Source organism: Ostrea edulis, chromosome 8 (assembly GCF_947568905.1).
Source record: "Ostrea edulis chromosome 8, xbOstEdul1.1, whole genome shotgun sequence".
Lineage (NCBI taxonomy): Eukaryota > Metazoa > Mollusca > Bivalvia > Ostreida > Ostreidae > Ostrea > Ostrea edulis.
Genome location: NC_079171.1, coordinates 16285650 through 16305769, shown reverse-complemented (window position 1 = coordinate 16305769; position 20120 = coordinate 16285650). Strand labels below are relative to the sequence as shown.

General features: G+C 34.8%; 1 protein-coding gene across 1 annotated transcript; it reads left to right on the top strand.

Moving 5' to 3' along the window:
• Positions 1-82: 82 nt before the first annotated feature.
• Positions 83-18383, top strand: LOC125662637 (centrosomal protein POC5-like). Its single transcript, XM_048894919.2, has 12 exons — positions 83-174; positions 5068-5158; positions 6314-6455; positions 7714-7857; positions 8396-8640; positions 9188-9258; positions 10091-10289; positions 10671-10850; positions 13139-13292; positions 13999-14198; positions 14386-14598; positions 17797-18383. The coding sequence occupies exons 2-12, from the start codon at positions 5081-5083 to the stop codon at positions 17944-17946; spliced, it is 1776 nt and encodes a 591-aa protein (XP_048750876.2). The 5' UTR covers positions 83-174; positions 5068-5080; the 3' UTR covers positions 17947-18383.
• The last annotated feature ends 1737 nt before the right edge of the window (positions 18384-20120 follow it).

The window sequence follows — 20120 nt, the reverse complement described above, 5'->3', positions numbered from 1 at the left end:
AACCCGGAATAATTTTTTCTGTCGTGGACTATTTTTTACTATCCGAATCTATCGGCCAATCAAATACATGCTTACAAATCTTGTACGAAATTGAATCTTGTTTACAAAACATGGAGGAACACTGCTATCTGGAGTAAGAGAATAGATTGAGGGGTATTGCAGTTATTGAAATAGGTAGAGAAACATTTCTGCTTTTCTTGTAATTCAAAGATCAGATGATTGATTTGCAATTTAATGAAAAATGTTTTTTTTTTAATTCTATGATAGGAAATAGATATTCGGTTATTTGCGATAGTTTGCATGTTTCAACTTGCTCGAGATCAGCCGTCGTGAACCTTGTTTTTGAAGTTTTCCGTCCACACTTTTGCATAATGCACGGCGTCCAATGAATAAAAAATGAACGGGATATGAGATGTTTACATCATTATATTTTATAATTTTTGCCACATAATCTAGAAAACTTTGGAAAGAAACCTTGATAGATCGGTTTGCATGTTGACCGGTACCGGTCACATTTTCTATATAATCGTCATCTTACGACATTGAATGAAATAAGTTTTAAAAAGATTAATTTTTTTTTAAAAAGTAGTCCCTATTTTGATGTGAAAAAGTGGATATTTGGGGGTATTTTTTATATTAAATAGCACTTGGTCAATAAGGGGAAAGAAAAAACAAAACTAGTCCATGTTAGAAATAGAGATGTAGAAAAACAACAGCTTAATGCCACTATTCATAACTCCTATTCACATTATCAAAGAAAGCTGACACTACTTTTATTTTTAATAAATTCGATCAGTGCATACTACATGTATCTATTCAAGATTTATTACTGGATTCGGGTACCCTTCACACAATTGCTCTGAAAAAATATAGTTTCATTCATGATCAGCAGATACAACATTACAACAAATGTTTAGAACATCGATGTGTATGTAATACGTAGAAGAAAACAAAATTAACGTCAAATGATTTTAAGAAAATCACTTTTTCACCAGAAATGTAAATAAGAAGTATTTATATTCCTACGCTAGCTGCCTCCTCAGTGTTTTTCACGAAAATATATAGGTCATTCTTTGATTGACAATTATTTTCCTTTCATGATTATTGTTCGTTAATTATCATACAATTTCTTCTGAGAGAGAATGTTAATCATTAAATGTGTGTGTTTTCTTTTTTATAAGGATTTATATGTATAACAGAGCACTTCTGGTAAATGCCGATGATTTTGACATCGGCATTTGTCTTATACAATACGTACGACTACGAGTTATCGACCGTTATAAACAAGTATGATGCTTTGTCAACACGGCTTCATAGACGCTGGTATTAATTAAATATATAATGTAATCAGAGCAGAGGAAAACAACTGAACAGAAAAGAGAATAAATGTGATATCTAAAGGAAAACATGTTACCACTGGTAACGGTAGTTTTAAAAGACAAAAGGCTATCAAATCATTTTATTAAAGTAATACATATATGTGGGTTTTTCCAACTTGTGTTTTTTTTTTTTAATGGTACTCAACTTATCAACATTTATATTGCAGTTTATGTGATTTCTGCTTGTTGTCAGTGAACAAAGTAAAGAAACACGTGTAAAAAAAAATTACGTCTGCAATATTCTCTACTAGACAGATCGGTATTGCGTAGATGAGGTACTAGGTGGTATTTTTGCATGGAAAAAAAGTTTACGCAGAAAAGTTTATTTAAGTCTCTCGTTTACGAAATTCCCTGCAATTCAAAATGATTCCCAGGTTTTTTTTCCCCAATATATAGATAAAATTTATTAAGGCAAAGTATACGTTTCTTGTTGAATAAGTGCATAGGTTGTGATCCTCATGTGCAAAATTTATGAATTCATAAGGTTTAGAAAATACAAATATAACCATAACAGAGAGAATTTTAAATGATAGAAGGGGTGGATTAAAGGTTTGGAAATAAGATATTTCTACTTTTTTTTTTATCAAGAAAGGGGACACAATTGATTCTGGGGTGGGCATTTTTTCAATTAAAAAAGAAATAGAAATAAAATTAGATGGGGAGGGGGATATCATAGTAAATATCTACAAAGTGATTTTCACCTTCTTGATTTTTGCATTACTCTATATATGTATTTTTCAGCTAATATAAAGACAAGATTTTAAATTATCCTTCTTTAGTATTGTTCATATAATTGTACATTTTTTTCAAGGTTAAAAGGTCAAGGACAGGTGTGCGCACTGTTTGCTAGTGAAGCAAGACTGGTCACAGTATTTGCTACGAGTAAATCAAAAGTCGAATTTTTTGGATATGGGGTAACCCATATCTATTCTTGTATAATACACAAAGATAACAACATGTAACATATATGCACAACCCTGCAATGTCCTACATTTGTCAAGTTTTAAGGTCATTCATGGTTTTTTAAATACTTTTGTTGATAGTGAATATTTCACCCAATGTTTACAAACTTTCTTTTTGCAACTGTCCATGTGGTGGATATCAGGATCAGTTTATATGGAAATTTGGTTACAAAAAGTGATGTGGTTACTTAAACTTTTTATTAATTTACTAGCCTATTTGGGTTATCACAGAATAGAATAATTCCAGAATTACTGTTATTACTATTAACCAGCACCTCAGTACGTCACAACAGTCAATACATCACAGTTATTCAATGGGTTGGGTGTTCAATCATTTATGTACTTTGTAAAATGTTGTGAATTACTGTAAAACACATGTCACTCTAATAAATTACTTACTTACTTAATGGGAAAGGCAACCTAAAAGATTTTTATGTGATAAATGATGGGATTAATTATATGATAAAGATTTGTCATACTATTCTGTTGATAATATGGCCTAGATAAGCTTCTGTACTAATTTGAAAATGTTTTTTAAAAATTGAAATTCCCGCCATCTATAGAGGCTGCCATGATGTGTAACTCTTTTGTATTTAAGACCACAAAAATCAATAATTTTGACGTCACATCGTCTGTTCCGGTTTTGATGAGATTCTAAGATCATCAAAGATATGCATGTGGTAGATCTTACGAATAAATAGGTTGATGCTTTCCTGTCTTTGCAATTACACTAATGCGAAGGGGAGATGCGAAAAAAAATTTTTTTCTCTAAATTCCCAACCCAACCAAGTCATTTGAAAAGAAAAGACTACGTAAACTGTGGATCCATCATTTGCGTAATGACAAGTTAAAGTTCGAGACATTTGTATGAAGAAATGTTTACCGTCTGCCTGGTCTGCAGCTTGACTACACGTCTTCAATTCTCAATTTCTTCTTGCGATAGAACGGGCTCAAATCTATATGGCTCCAAACTCAACTGTTCGTGACTTGTCATGTTTACAGTGCTACTGATGAAATAAACCGTGTGACGTCATAAATTAAACATCAATGGCCGCTCTCTTAGCGGCGGGTAATTTAAAATACATGATAGATTAATATTGATTTAATTGTTGAGCAAGGATTTTTGTAGTTAAAGACTGTCAATTATGATATCAGTAAGTGATACTTTATTCATAATAACAACAATGTGGTTAGGGTTGCCTTTCCCTTTAAACGTCACAACAACCACTATGTCATAACAACTTTGATAAATACAGTATGTCTATTGTAAGGGCTGGTATAGTATGTCTATTGTAAGGGCTGGTATAGTATGTCTATTGTAAGGGCTGGTATAGTATGTCTATTGTAAGGGCTGGTATAGTATATCTATTGTAAGGGCTGGTATAGTATGTCTATTGTAAGGGCTGGTATAGTATGTCTATTGTAAGGACTGGTATAGTATGTCTATTGTAAGGGCTTGTATAGTATGTCTATTGTAAGGGCTTGTATAGTATGTCTATTGTAAGGGCTGGTATAGTATGTCTATTGTAAGGGCTGGTATAGTATGTCTATTGTAAGGGCTGGTACAGTATGTCTATTGTAAGGGCTGGTATAGTATGTCTATTGTAAGGGCTGGTATAGTATGTCTATTGTAAGGGCTGGTACAGTATGTCTATTGTAAGGGCTGGTATAGTATGTCTATTGTAAGGGCTGGTATAGTATGTCTATTGTAAGGGCTGGTATAGTATGTCTATATTGTAAGGGCTGGTATAGTATGTCTATATTGTAAGGGCTGGGAATTCCAACAGATTGAAGTAGAATGTAAACATAAGAAATAAATTTCATTGTTGAAAATACATGAGGGTATGAGCTGCTTCATGAAATTTATTTCTAGAATAAATCTGATTTCAAAAACAGTAAACCTATCCATAGTAAATATCATCAGTATTAATTCATAATGTCCAGGTAGTGCAGGGGTTAGCATTCCATCTCGCTGATGGTCAGGAATGAAAACTTTTTTTCCCATCTCACAACTTTTTGTCTGTGTCCATAAATTCTACAAGCAAATTGTAAAATCGAACTTGCTAGGTACAAGTCATGGAATTAAGCGTTTAAGTATTCAACATGAACCGAAATCAGTTCATACCAATTATAAATGAAATAATTTCTTCAGAAAAAACATTAGTTAAAAAAATCAGCTTCACAAAATTTGTTTTCCAATTTTTAACTCACATTGGAAATTTCCCCTCATGAAGTAACAAGTTATTATAGTAAATTTTGAGTCCTGATGGCAGTTGCTTGGGAATTTTACCACCCAGTTGGACAGATGTCACACAAAATAGTCTCGTTGTGTCTGCTAGGGTCTGCAGCTAACAGTTATCATGTCATTACAGTCTTATCCTGCCTCAGAACTGGGCGACTGTAAAGCCTAGTTGGAACATGACACAGATTGAGTGATGTCGAACCGGAATCAGCCTGTCTTTTGTTTAATTCATACTACTGTTATTTTCAAGAACACTCATTGATATAGGATTTTAGAAAACATCACCCAGAAGGATATTGTAATCTCACACATTTTCATCAGATTACAATCAAGATATCAGTATTTGATAAAAACATAAAAGAATTAATGAATCTATAAAATTCTAAGACTGAAACTTGTCAAAGATGGCCATTTTGTGATACATGTACTCATCTGTAGGTATACATATGTATTTAATGTAATTGTGTGTACATGATTTTTCTAGATCAGAGGCAGGGATGTCGTCAGTGGATGAGGACAGTGTTCCAGAACTCCCCCCGGACTCCCCGGGAAGCTCTGTCTCCAGTAGGCTGATGGTAAGTTCCTGAGAAGGGATCCAAGAATTTGATTGGTGGTGACTGTAGTAAGTTCTTGAGTTGAGATCCAAGACTTTTAAGGGTGGTGACTGTAGTAAGTTCTTGAGAAGAGATGTATGATTTTGATGGGTGGTGACTGTAGTAAATTCTTGAGAAGGGATCCAAGATTCTGGTGGGTGGTGAGTAAGTTACACTGTACTGAGAATCTTAGTGGGTTAGTTAATTCAATTGGATCAACGAATTTGGATGGATGATGACCCGAGTGATTTACTGAAATTTAAATGAGCAGTGGAAGTTTTAGTAATCTACCTAATTCTTCCCAAAGTGTTGTTGTTTAAGTATTTTAAAATTTCAAAGAAGTGATAATCCAAGACTTTGATGGTTGGTGACTGTAGTTAGTTTTTGAGGGGGAGTAAGATCTAAGAATTCGATGGTTGGTGACTGCAGTGAATTGTTCCTAAAATAAAAGAATTCTTTGAAGCAGTAAAACATTTGAGTTTGCAAGATTGAAATAGTGTATTATTTTAGGCTTTAGTGTGATCCTTAGGTATCAGCACTGTTTACTATGTCTCACCTCTTCCAGGGGGAGACATTGTTTTTGTACTCTGTTTGTCTGTCTGTCTGTCACAAAATCTGGTGAATGTTTCTCTTCCTATATGGCTTATTGGATAGACTTGAAATTTAGTACAATGCTTTATTGCCATTTGTAGATGTGCATATTATCGGAACAGGAGGATTTAATCATTTTCCAAAAAGTTACAATGGATCTAAGAGGGGAGGAGGATGTTAAAATAGCTTGTGAACACTTCTCCTCCTATATGATATTTCTTATCCGATAGACTTGAAATTTTGTACAATACTTCAATGCCATGTGCAGATATGCATATTGTAGGTACAGGAGGATCCAATTGTTATCCTTAAAGTTATAGTGGGTCGGAGGGATGGAGGGTGTAGAATCCTTTGTGAACACTTCTCCTATATGGCTTATCAGAGTTCATAATGTCTGTGTTCCTGCTCATGCTTTCTCCTCCATACCATGCAGGACATTAAGGGGAGGAGGTTTCATTTGGAGCACTTCCACTTTGGGGAGCTGGGGAGACATTTGTATTTCATAAAAACAATCTCCAGTTCTTGAGGTGTTTTACTGTTTTTCAGGAGGAATATGAGGAACTCCTGAAGCATGCTGTGGTTGTCCCTACCTATGATCCCAAACTTATCCCACAAACTTTTGCAGAAGTTATAGGATCATTTCCACAAGTGACAAGAGAAAAACTGGTTCAGGTTCAGGGGGAAGAAGGTAATGTTACCAAGGTAACCAAAATGTATGTTCATCTGGTTATAGCAGAGAGTAATAGGCACGGAAGAGTTACCTACCCTTAACATCAGAGTGAATACATTACATCATGATTTTATTCTGAAATTAATCTCTGTATCAATTATCAATAAGGCTATATGGAATTGATACCCTTTCAATATTTTTTTTCAGTAGTTTTTTTCCAGATTTTATGGTTTGGATAATAAACCTTAAATAATACATGCATGAAAATTTATGAAGTAAAATTCCATTTTGATATTTTTACTGACATTTTAAAGTAATTTACAAAAATATATGTCCATGATTTTTTTTAAAAAACACATTGAAAAAATTATTATGTCATAGCAATATCAAATGCTTCAGCTGACATCAATAATGAACTAGGTGACATTGAATTTTCCTAATATTGTCACATATCCTTAAACTACTAGCAATGCTTATAGTCGATATTTTAAAATCTGAAAGGACTATACAAATGAAATTTATTGTGAATAAATATAATTAAAGTTGAATGAAAATTTGTGGAGAGATACACACCTTCCCCCCCAAACAAAGAAAACTAAAAAAACAACAAAAAAACATGTCCTAGCAAATTTTTTTTTTGCGTGAGTTTGAGAGCCTTATCACTGTGTACATGGCTTATACCTAGCTAAGACATCATAGCTTATAAAACTACATTATGAAGTGTAGTAGGCGATGGCATTATAGTGAAGATTAAAGGGAAGATAACCACTACCGTGGTGTGGAATTTCTGACATGATATTTTAATCATGTGATCCGCTGTGTGTGTCCATAAAAGCCATGTGCATGTTTTTACCAAAAAATAGCTAATGTGCTGCACTCTGATATTTTAAATACATGTACTATTCTGATGGTGGAAACAATATTCTGATTTTGTAAAAATGATTTCAGTGTTGTAAACACTATTCCAATATTATGAATAGTATTCTGACATTATAAGCAAAATTCCACGATTTTAAACATGTTTCTTATATTGTAAACACTATTCTGCTGTTGTCACTCAGTGCTCACAAATATCTTTCTTGAAAAGAAGGAACAAAACACTGAATGCTTGAATTTTTTTAATCTATTATTAGAAACCTCATCATGATGAAAAGATTTGATGAAAATGAAGTTCATTATCATGTGAAATGTGATATGATACAAATTCCTTCTTTGAAAGTTGTGCGTTGGATTCATATTATAAAGATATTTTAAAATGGGAACTTTATCTTTACAGAATCTGAAGATGATGCAGACACAACACCTGTAGTTGTCAAGGTTACCAGAGAGTCGGAACTTCCAGATTTTGGTCAGAGTCCGATAGATTCCCAGCATTCCGAGCTGTCTGATCAGGAGACACCTCGCAATACCCGATCAGCAGGTAAGGACAAAAATGTTTTAAAGAGTTATTGCAGTATATGATTTCACCATTGAAATAGATAAACACTGAACCAGATTTAGATAAAATTTAGAATGTTTAAAAATATAAAATGGTGAGAACTGCACATTACATCATACAGGGGTCACAGTGGACGTGACCAGTTAACAGGGGCTGCTTACTCCTCATAGGCAGCAGATTCTATTGTTGTTTGTCCTACTCTTACTTTTGTGTTCCTTATAGGATTTATGCGATTATTCGTTATCGTCACTCATTCATTTAGTAGAATTTGAAGAGATGGAGACCTACAAAATGTGGAGGTGAACAATTAAAGACATGAAATATGTTAAAACAACATATTACACATGCATGTATATACTAAATGATTTATTGAACTGAAACATTTTTACATAATCACCTGTAAGACTTGTGTGAAGTTGGGCATTGTATGGGGAAGCGTGTAGTATGACTCGTTCCATCCTGTACATGTAACAGCTCCAGTTATCATGACAGCTATGCTAACGTTTGATTTTCATTTCAGAAGAACAAAAGAAAATCCCTCCCCCTCTTTTCCATTCCAAAAACACCAGTCATTCTGATCATGATGAGGGTCAAAGGTCCTTTCACAGTGAGGGTCAAAGGTCATTCCGAAATGAGGGTCAGAGTTCATTTCAGAGGGAGCAGAACACAGTAGAAATGGAATATGTGTCATCTGTTGACCCAGATGTAACAAAAATGGAGAGTATGTTGGACCAGTGGACGTTAGATCTGAAAAAGAATGTTTTGGTAAATTATGAAAAAAAGTACAGTTTTTCTCAAAGGGACGTACAGATTGTCCTATTTACACTTCTAATGTTTTTGTCTTTGATATTTGTACAAATTGTAAGAATAGCCATCTTCTCATCAACATGATGCAGTTGTAAACAATGTGTGTATGAAGACAGATAAATGTAGTACATCTATTTTAATGGCAGGAAATTCTGATGGAAATGAATGTAGAGTGTAGATATAAGAAACAGAAATAAACTAATGAAGTATGCCGGCTTGAAGCGTACAGTTCATACCTTCCATAGTTTTTACATTCCTTCAAAATAATCTTAAAAATTGTGATGAGGTTCTGAATGCAGCAATTATGAAGCTTTCAAGCAGGAAAAAAAAAAAGATGACAATTGAAAAGATTGCAGTAGGTAAAGTTTTTAATTATCCTTGATATCACAAGGAATTCTGTGTGACAGTGCTGCCATAGTGAAGTTTATAACAGAACTGCACGATCATCTTAGCTTGAAAAATGAACTTTTGAACTTCATATGATAGTTTGAATTTGATTTTATAGACTGAGTTTAGTCAAGCCAAGATCAGAATTGTGGAGCGAAGTAAACACACTTTAATCAGAGAACAGCAATGGTGAGTGTCTAAACTCAATATCAGCTTGAGTGTTTTTGAAAAGGAGTTGCATCATTATGGTGGTTGTGTTAGTAAAGAAAACTAATTAATTTGAGTATTGTTTTAAAAGATTCAGGATTTTCTCTTCTGTAGAGAAATATTATTACATGTAATTACAAAGAAAATTTGTTGATACTTCTAAAATTAAAAAGTTGTATATGTATGCTACCTTGATAGATATTAACTTGAATTATATTTCTTTTTATGGCCCCGGAATGGAGGGTTTGGGGGCATATAGTTATTTGCCTGTCCATCTGTCTGTGGCAAATTTTTTTAACCAAAAACACTAACCTTGGTCATATCTTTTACACCATAAGAAGTAGAGCTTTCATATTTGGCATGGGTATATTTCAGGTTTCTTGTGGCAAAACTTCTCCATTGACACCAAAATCTTTTACCATGTGACCTTTGACCTGATAGTAATCTGGGGGCATCAGTGTTTTACAAACACATCTTGTATAAATTTCATTCTTAAATTGTGAAGTTGTAAGTAACCTGTATAGATTTCTAGGAAAATGTGTTGTTTTTAAAATCTCACTTCTTTCTTTCGGGATAACTACACAAAAATACCTAGAAATTCGCATGAATTTAGAAATTCACATAGCTTTTCAATGGGATATGCGAGTTGAAAGCTATTGGTTTTGGCCTTCATTTGTTGGTCCCACATAGAATAGACAGACTTGTACTTACTCCTTTGTTGGCCCCACATAGAATAGACAGACTTGTACTTACCCCTTTGTTGGCCCCACATAGAAGAGACAGACTTGTACTAATACCCCTTTTCACATTGTAGTTCAGCATCAGAACGAACCAGCCTTCAGAATGAAATAGAGAGAATGAAGGAACTGCTTCACACGTACGAGGCATCTGTCCAGAGGAAGGACCAGGTCATCTCCAATCTGACGCAGGCTCTCAGCAAACAGAGGGAAAAGCAGGACGCCCTGCGGACCTTCTCTGATTGGAAGATACAGCACATAGATCTTAAAAGGGAGGTAAGTCTAATTCAATTGGTAAAAGGAAATTTTTTTTTTTAAATGATATGAAATATATTTACATTTGGCTAACATATATTTTGAAATTTGAAATGCATTCATATGCATACTATCACAGTATATTTATTGTTTGAATGCATGCTGTATATAAGTAGTTATCAGGTTTAAAATGTAGAAGAATCTCTTCAATGAAAACTAGTTTAAATATAAATGGTACAAGTTTTCCCTGTGGGAATGACTTCGTAATTGAAATCCAAGGATGGTGTCTCATGTTTTGTACATGTGTGTTTGTCAATAATGCAGATGTTTTGATTTTTTTCCAATACTGCAATGCATAAATTTTATGAAGGATAGAATAATGTACAGATATTTGATTTGTAGAAATTTGCGGAGAAACTGGCCAAGCGGTACCATGAACGACGGCTTCAGCAAAAAGTTTGGGAGGCATGGCACTTGACGATTGAGAACAAATGGCGAGCAAGAGTGGAGAAAGCTTGTCAGGCCAAAGCCCAGGAAGTGTGTGTGCAGCTGACAAATGATTATGAGGCCAAAATAGCTGCCGTAAGTTAACCTATTGAAAAACAGAAATTGATCAGTCAGAGTTGTGCCTTATTATACTGTAAATCACATTTTATTTACGCATAATTTTGCAAGACTAGTCATTCATGAAATTTAGATCTGGTAGTAAACTCTTACATTGTCAATACATCATCATTCGTAAAAGTTATTTCTCATGAAGAAATACATCATGGTATCTTCATGAAAATTAGGTCGTGTGAAATAAAAGTGATCTACAGTACTCTGGTAATTAGGCCCCATGGAATAAAAGTCATCTACAATAGTACGGTATTTGAAGTTGAGGTCATCAAGGTCTGGGTTTCTAAACCCTGGTTAAATCAATCTGTTAAATCACTTATTCAGTGCTTAACTTGTGACCACCGGTCAAGTCTCTTATTCAGTACTTTACAAATTTTGACCACTGGTAAAATGTCTTATTCTGTGGTCAAATTTTGACCTCTGTTGTTCAAAATTAAGCAACTGATTGAAAATGCTTATTCAGTGGTTAGCATCATTATATAGATATCGACAAAGTTGTATTGGGTTATCCGGGTTTGATTAAATCTCTGTCATCTGTGAACCTTGTTGTATCTGTGATATAAAATGTAATGGTCATAGTCAAAAGATGCTCAAACCTTATAAATTTAGGGGTCAAAGTTCAATGACATATAGGAACAGTAAGAGCTCTAAGAATGGTTTTGACAAAATTAGAGCAAGAGGCCTCACACAAGTAATATTAACTCCTGCAGGAGGCCTCACACAAGTAATATTAACTCCTGCAGGAGGCCTCACACAAGTAATATTAACTCCTGCAGGAGGCCTCACACAAGTAATATTAACTCCTGCAGGAGGCCTCACACAAGTAATATTAACTCCTGCAGGAGGCCTCACACAAGTAGTATTAACTCCTTTGACATAAAGAAAATTCTAAAAAATGGTAACATGGCATGAATTCTATATAAGAATTAGTAGATCCAAAGAAAAAACAGTTAATTATAGAGTTATCATAATTGAATTGAAAAACTGCAGCCTTTTGTATCCTGATATTTCAAAAGTATCTCATTATGGTTCAATCTTGATTAAGTCTTAATTTTAAAAATGAGTTTGAATTTTGTTTAAAAGCTCATTCAATTGCTATGGTAACATTAGCAATCAGTAGCTTTGATTCTGAATATACTAATAAAGACAAAATTTCAAATTTTAAGAAATATAGATCTTTAAATTTTTTTGGGGAATTAATTACATTAAAAGAAGGTAATGAGTCTGAAGTCCTTATAGTTATAATGCCACAAGTGGTCCATTTTCAAGAAACAATTCTCCCTGACATAGTTCAGTCTTGTAGAATGAAATGCATCAATGTAAGCTCACCGGGAAACAACTGATTGATTGATTGATTGGGAAACAACTGATTGATTGATTGGGAAACAGCTGATTGATTGGGAAACAACTGATTGATTGGGAAACAACTGATTGATTGATTGATTGGGAAACAACTGATTGATTGATTGGGAAACAGCTGATTGATTGGGAAACAACTGATTGATTGATTGATTGGGAAACAGCTGATTGATTGATTGGGAAACAACTGATTGATTGATTGGGAAACAGCTGATTGATTGATTGATTGGGAAACAGCTGATTGATTGATTGATTGGGAAACAGCTGATTGATTGATCGGGAAACAACTGAATCACATGGAATCTTTCATTTGACATACGGAAGTCTTGCTGTTCTGAAGCAGATTCCTTACATGTGTATCTTTATTGAAGTTTCATCCCCCATTTCTTTTTGAAATTTATACTACATATGTATATGATAATGCATCTGTCCAAGTTTTGTATATCTATATCCAGTGGTTAAAGATGCAGAGCCTACTTCATTTTCACTATACTAAGCTAGAAGTACTTCATTTTGTCTCCCAAAAGGGACATGGTTCTTTATGTGAACAAACATTAAAACGTTTTACATTAAGTATGCTTTGTATCAAGTTTATTTAAAAATGAAATATCCAATTTTTCATTCTATTATCTCCCATTAATTGAGAGTTTGTAACTCTTCATTTGAAAAAAAATTGAATCCCTTCACAAGATTAACTTTATGTAAAGTTTGTTTAAAATCAGTAGTCTGACTTTCTGGGAAGTTAATTGTGAAAAATTGATAGTGACAAATTCAGAATGTTTTTTGTCCAAGAAAATGTCAAGACAGGGAAGTTTGACTTAGTCTATAGTCACTCGGATGAATGAAATGTATGTAAAATTAAACTGATAAATTGATCAATCTTCTGTCTTTAGTTGACTGAGTCACTTGATGCGGCTCGTGAGGAGATATGTGATCTACACAAGGAACGAGACCAGTATGAGGAAGCCATGAAGAAAGCATTCATGCGTGGAGTGTGTGCACTTAACCTTGAAGCAATGACAATATTTAACAAAGATGACCAAAAAGGTGAGTACATGTATTTTCTGTGAACTTGTAATATTATATGCTTGTACAGTAGAGGACAGTAGGTTACAAAAAAAAAAATTAAACTGTTGTTTAATTAATCTTTTACTTGTACAATGAATAGTTTAGTAAATCATGGAGGATTTCAGTTTAGGAACTGTGGGAAATGCTATTTCAGAAGTGAAATTTTACTGGATTGGTCACACAATGATAAGATTTAATGATGATTAGAAAGTCAGGATTGCATGTACAAAATGCCATAGATGTATGGTAGTATTTGAGGGTGATATTTATGTGGACTGTTGATATTGAACTTGTATATCTCAGTGGTAGAATATCTCACGAGTGATGTAATGGACTCTTGTTCATTCCCAGTCCAGGCACATGATTTGAAATCATTCCTCTTCCTGATACATTGATTCCAAACAAAATAAGTCATAATGAAACAAAACAAGTCATATTGAATGAATAAAACAGAGTGTTTATAGGGAGTGAGTTTTCTATGGGGGAGGAATGTGATTACCGTAGTGTTTGTTGGAATACACAAAATGAAGTAGCTCAGTGGATAACGATTTAGTACTGCTGGTGTCCCAGGTTTTGTCGATTTCATGTCCAGTGTTGTATTGTCAAATCATTCCTCTTTCTATTGTATAGTGCATGTATAGTTCTTTTCTGCAATAGAAGTGATTGTTTTAATGTTGTTTAACAGAGAACAAACCATCTGGAGAATTTTCTGATAATCTGGAGAGCAGTTTGCCAGAAAAAGACCTGAGTGCTCCCAAAACCATTCCGCAGGAACCGGTATTTACATCACATCTGGGTCATGAGGTGCCCACTCCCAGGATTATAACGAGTCAGGGATCGAGGTCAAACACAGTCTCCAGTATGGCACAGTCAAAGGCAAATATGGTGAGAGCTTTTCATTTTGTAAGAATATATACATGTACTGCCAAAGGCAGTCTTTTTTTCCTGAGTGTAGTGCATGTCCGGGGGGAAGTATTTAGAATTTAAAGTCAAACCAAAATTTTTATTTTTAATTGGACAAACACTGATAGGAATTTCTGCATGGCTAACTTTATACATTATTTTCTTACAGGCAGCATCAAAAATGTCTGGGTCACAGAGGACAAAATTAATTCCAGCAAAAGTTACCAGCAAAATTGATAGTCATCGTCCTAGTTCTGGGGGTGGAATTAGGACTACACGACCCGCCTCTTCTGTTGGGTCACGGTCTGGTGAGCTAGGGATCAGTGGTGTTGCTCCACCCATGAGTTCTGTCATCGTAGAACGACATCAACCTGTTTCAAAGGTAAATACATCAAATGTACTTAGGGCTATTCCAGAAATAAATACATGGGGGGGTCGGGAGGCACCTTTTGTATATACCAAGCACACATAAAAAAAAATAAAAAATTACCCCATGACCCATCAAATTAATAAACTCATTTTACAATGACCCATCTAATTAAAAAAAAAAATACTAACCAGACCCACCACAAAAATATTTTTAAAAATGAAAACGGTACAAATCTCGCGAGGTTTTCGGGACAAACATTCTAGTCAATGACGCGGTAATGCCTGTGCGACATTGTATCACAGTAGTTCTGAAGAAACGATGTCACATCAACAATCAAAGGCATCTATGGCGGGAATGTTGGAAAGATTGGGAGTCCAAATGATGCTATTATCATGAAATGGGTATGGATATGTTTTTCCACCAATCTTTCGTCTTCTAATGGAGCCCGCGCCCGGAGACCTCTATATCACCATCACACTGACTGATAAATATAACGCATCGGTACCCTCGTATAAATCAACTAAGGTTTGCCTATTTTTGTTAGAAAACGGAATACCTATTGGTTTCAAAATATTCCCAAAATCGATGCACTGTAAACTGTAATAATCTACAGAACAGAGTTTGCCACCATCACGTCCAAAGGGACCCTACTAAACGCGCCTCTAATTTGAAGAGTGCCGTAATGGAAAGTTATGTGCTGCAAAGAGCGACAACTCGAATAGTTCTGTTACTTCCGATTTCCGATTTCGAAAGCACGTTTTCAATTTTCCCTCCGACGTTTTGTAACCAACACGACAAGAGCGACAATAAAAATATTCTGAAAACTCAACACCCACGTGACACAAAATAAAACAATAGAAACTACCCACTACCCATAATAAATAGTGTTTTAACAGTCCAACCACGGACCAAATAAAATATGAAAAAATACGACCACCCACACAAAAAAATATCATTTGCCGCCCGACCCCCCTGATCATTTCTGGAACAGCCCTTAGCAAATTATACTTAGCATTCAGATCTTGCTGTTTTAAGAAGTAAGACTTAAAATGAAAATTGATTTGTTTGATGTACTCCGACCAACCCGTCAAATTTGGCCTGATCCGATAATTTTTTTTTAGCACTTTGAAATTTTAATTTTTTTTTTTTGTTCACTGGAAAATAGACATTCTCTGAATTAGTTTTAAACTTTATGCCACTTTTTTATTAGGACTAGTTGTTTTACAATTAAAATTCAAAATGTCATTTGGGCTGCTGAAAATAAAAGTGTGAAACATTATTTTCGGTTGTACTTTCACTTTAATATACTGCATCACAGCTCCAAATTACCACACTATCTACCAACAAGATAGAGCAAGAAGCTATGAACTCCCTCGCCGAGACCTGATAGTATTTATGTACAAATGTTTGAAAGCCATGTTACTTAAATTAAAAATCACATGATTTACCTTATTGTAGGATAGCGCACCAAAATTTAATGAAGAAAATATGGTGGACCACGAGTCTGTGTTCAAATTAATGGTCTATATTTCTGAAAAAGCACGCATATTATTTTGATATGAGATTATTTAAATGTTATGACGATTTAATTGGTGAAAGGCACTTTTACTTTGCTCTTAAACTGAGACATATAAATGGAACACGATCATCACAACAAATTGAACGATGCGGAGAAATCAGCATTAAAGTTACATTGGGCAAAATCAAATCTTATCTAAAAGTAAATTGCTGTCATCATGCAATTCACTTGGATTTTCATGGACAGGGTTTAAAACGAACTTGAAATGTTTGGTAGCCATGTGGGCTACTAAACCGTGTAATTCTAGGGGCCCACATCAAAATTTAGTTGCCCACAAATTAGAACACCTTTTATTTGGAAAGTATTTCCATGATTTTGTTATGCTGTTTAGTTTATACGACATGCAACCAGACTCTGTGACATTTGATGGCATTACAGAAAAGAGTGTTACGGTGAATACGATAAGACAAAAACAAAACAAGGGAAGCTCTTGAAATCATGGAAGACCAACCAACCACGACACAACACGACATGCCCCCATGCATGCGATGAGCATGTTTCCTAGCCTTTTTCCTGAAGAAGAGGTATCAACTATTAACTCACAATACGAATAAGTCACACCCACTTCTGTGTTTTCTAGTCAAAGTCAGTTGGTCTTCCATGATTCCAAGGACTTCCATTGTCTTTTTGTTTTATCGTAACCACCATGATACTCTTTTCTGTCGGTATTGTTTTGTTTCTTGGGTTCACTGACCCCGTTTATGAATGGCCACATTGTCGGTAATTCGGAATCACTTAGATGCTCTGCAGAGAAGTGATTCTAAAAGTTTATTATGAAGCGTTTCGCAGAAAAAAATGATTGGACATAATTGAAAAATAAATATTTATTTCATAAATTTTTTAATTGTCATGTGGGCAACTGCAACCGTGATTTTAAATCACCCACTCGGAAATTTTGTCGCAAATGGTGAGTGGGCGACTGTTAATTTCAAACCCTGAATATAGATCATATTGAAGTGTTAAGTGATCAGGATTATAAATGTCAAACCACAAAGCATTTTTCAATTTTTTTTAGCTAAGAGAATCAATAGGGGGTAATAAAAAGGGATGTTGATTTATTAACAACTGTAGAGGTCCTCATCCATGATGAATACAAAACGCACTGAGAAAATTTGAGGAGATTGCAAGATCTATGTGTGTTATATACAATTGTACAAAATGAATGTTCTATTCTGTCTGCTAGCGTTATGTGTTTAATGAAAACATCAGAATATTTGTAAATCTGATTTGCATGACATTCCAAAAAAAAAAAAAAAAAAAATACTAACCTACCTACCCACCTTGAAAAATGTGGGTCGGAGTACATCAAACAAAAACAATTTTCAATAATAGCCTAATGATTTTTCTGTCTGGGGCACATGTGATAGAAAGAAATTTGCATCAACACAGCAAAAATAGCAATGAAATGGGATATGATAACTAGTACATGTATCTCCAGCTTTCAAGTCATTAACCATTGCTATATACGTAGCATTGAAAAATAATATGTAAAGTGTTAAAAAAAAGCTTTAACTCTAATTATGACAATGTGTTACTCCTCCTTAAGCTATGATATTTTTACAATAGGTTTTATTGCCTTTTAAAGTAATGATGTATGTTAATAGTCATACATGTCTTCTTTTTGTTTGCAGGAAACAATAGGAAAAGCTACTGCAGTAAAATATCCGTCCAAGAAAACCTCCACTTTGGCTGAATATTCACAAGGGGGCGTGTCACATAGGAAGATAGCTGGACAGACATCTGGCCCCGCCCACCTACAGACTGTTAAAGTCGTAGACTGATAGTCACATTTAAGCTAATGTTTACTCTAGTTTGTTATATAACATACATCTGTACACAAATCATGAAGTCTTTTTTATGCCTTTCCATGCAGATTTGTGTGGAGACTGAATTATTTTAAATTATTGAAATAGAATTTTAATCTGCTGTGATATGCATCATCTGGTGTATTATTTTAGTCATTTATTTATTATGGAAATCCATTGAAGTCTTAACTGCCAGGTGTTGTGATATCACAAACATACAACTGATACTCCATATCTCACTGATTTCAGAATCTGTCTTCTCAAATTACTTTATTACATGTATGTACAGTGTAATTGTGGCTACATGCACTCATCAAATTTCCAGTTCCAACATATTTTATCAATGGATTTTTTTATCCATGTTTAGAAATGGTGTTTGAAAATATTTGTACAGTAAAAGAATGCAATTATCATGTTTTTCATTATTTTTTTATTGGGGTCATGAGATGGTAATTTTGAACATGTGGTGATTTGTAAATTGTTTTCTCTGTTTTTCTCACTTAAACATCAGATTTGGATATAAATGGTACAATTATTTTTGGCGAAAAACGTGCTTTTAAATGATGTCCACAAGAAAATAGAAATACAACATGCATGAGCACCAGTAGAAAAGGAAAAAGAATGTGTAAAAATTGGAGGAGTGTCTTCCATCCTCTAAAATTAGACCTGTGATTTCCTTTTTCTGAAATTAGACCATTGAAGAACTTCCTCTAAAATCAGACCCGTGAATAACCTGTAAAATACGCGTTTTCCCTACTCTACCCACGTAATTGGAGAGAGTACTTATTTCTCCCTCCTCTATCCACGTCAGTAGGTAGAGCGCTTATTTCTCCCTTATCTATCCACGTCAGTAGGTAGAGCGCTTATTTCTCCCTCCTCTATCCACGTCAGTAGGTAGAGCGCTTATTTCTCCCTCTATCTACGTCAGTAGGTACAACGCTTGCTTCTCCCTCCTCTATCCACGTCAGTAGGTAGAGCGCTTGCTTCTCACTCCTCTATCCACGTCAGTAGAACGCTTGCTTCTTCCTCCTCTATCCTTGTCAGTAGGTAGAGCACTTACTTCTCCCTCCTCTATCCACGTCAGTAGGTAGAGCGCTTGTTTCTCCCTCCTCTCTCCTTGTCAGTAAGTAGAGCGCTTGCTTCTCCCTCTATCCACGTCAGTAGAGCGCTTACTTCTCCCTCCTCTATCCACGTCAGTAGGTAGAGCGCTTGTTTCTCCCTCTATCCACGTCAGTAGGTAGAGCGCTTACTTCGTGTGTGAATGGTCGAGGTTCGATTCCAGGCTGTAACAGTAGATAGAATACGTAGCTTTCCTTGCGCCAAAAGCTCTCCGTTTGAAGTAAAAGTGAGAAGAGACTTTTAAACCCGAAGTACTGGGTTTAAGGTACCCGCTGGCAGTAAACATGTGGCTACAGTCTTTTAAGGTACCCGCTGGCAGTAAACATGTGGCTACAGTCTTTTAAGGTACCCGCTGGCAGTAAACATGTGGCTACAGTCTTTTAAGGTACCCGCTGGCAGTAAACATGTGGCAATCTGTTAAGGTACCCCTGGCGGTAAACATGTGGCAGTCTGAGATGGCAGAGATTTTGTAGCTTTTCATAAAAATTGACAACTTTTCATTACTCGTAATATTCCATAGTGGATTACATGCATGGTGTTTTATTGTGTTCTAACATTGATGGTGGTCTGACAACACTTGTGCTCTAACATTTATCATGGTGTTCTGACTGCTGCATATACATGTACATGTCCGTCTGTTTGGATTTACATTTGTATAATGAGATGCGCACATTAATGGGGTGTTATGACATCAGATTTACATACTGATGAAATATATGACTCAATATGCATGCTAATGAGATATGTGATTGATATTGCATACTAATGAGATGTTTGACTCATCATTAATACCAATGAGCGTCCATTTATTATATAAATATGCCGGATTGTAATGTATTTCATTTCTGTTTACGAATTTGATTATAGTGTATTAATTTTCCTCTGAAGTATTAACAAAGAAGTAACTGACATTTTTAAAAAAAAAAAAAGGATATATTTATGGTTACAGTATGAGTCAGGGCATTTTTCATAAATATCAGAACTAGATTAAAACAGTGCCCTTATGAACACTGTCCACTTGGGTGAAAAAG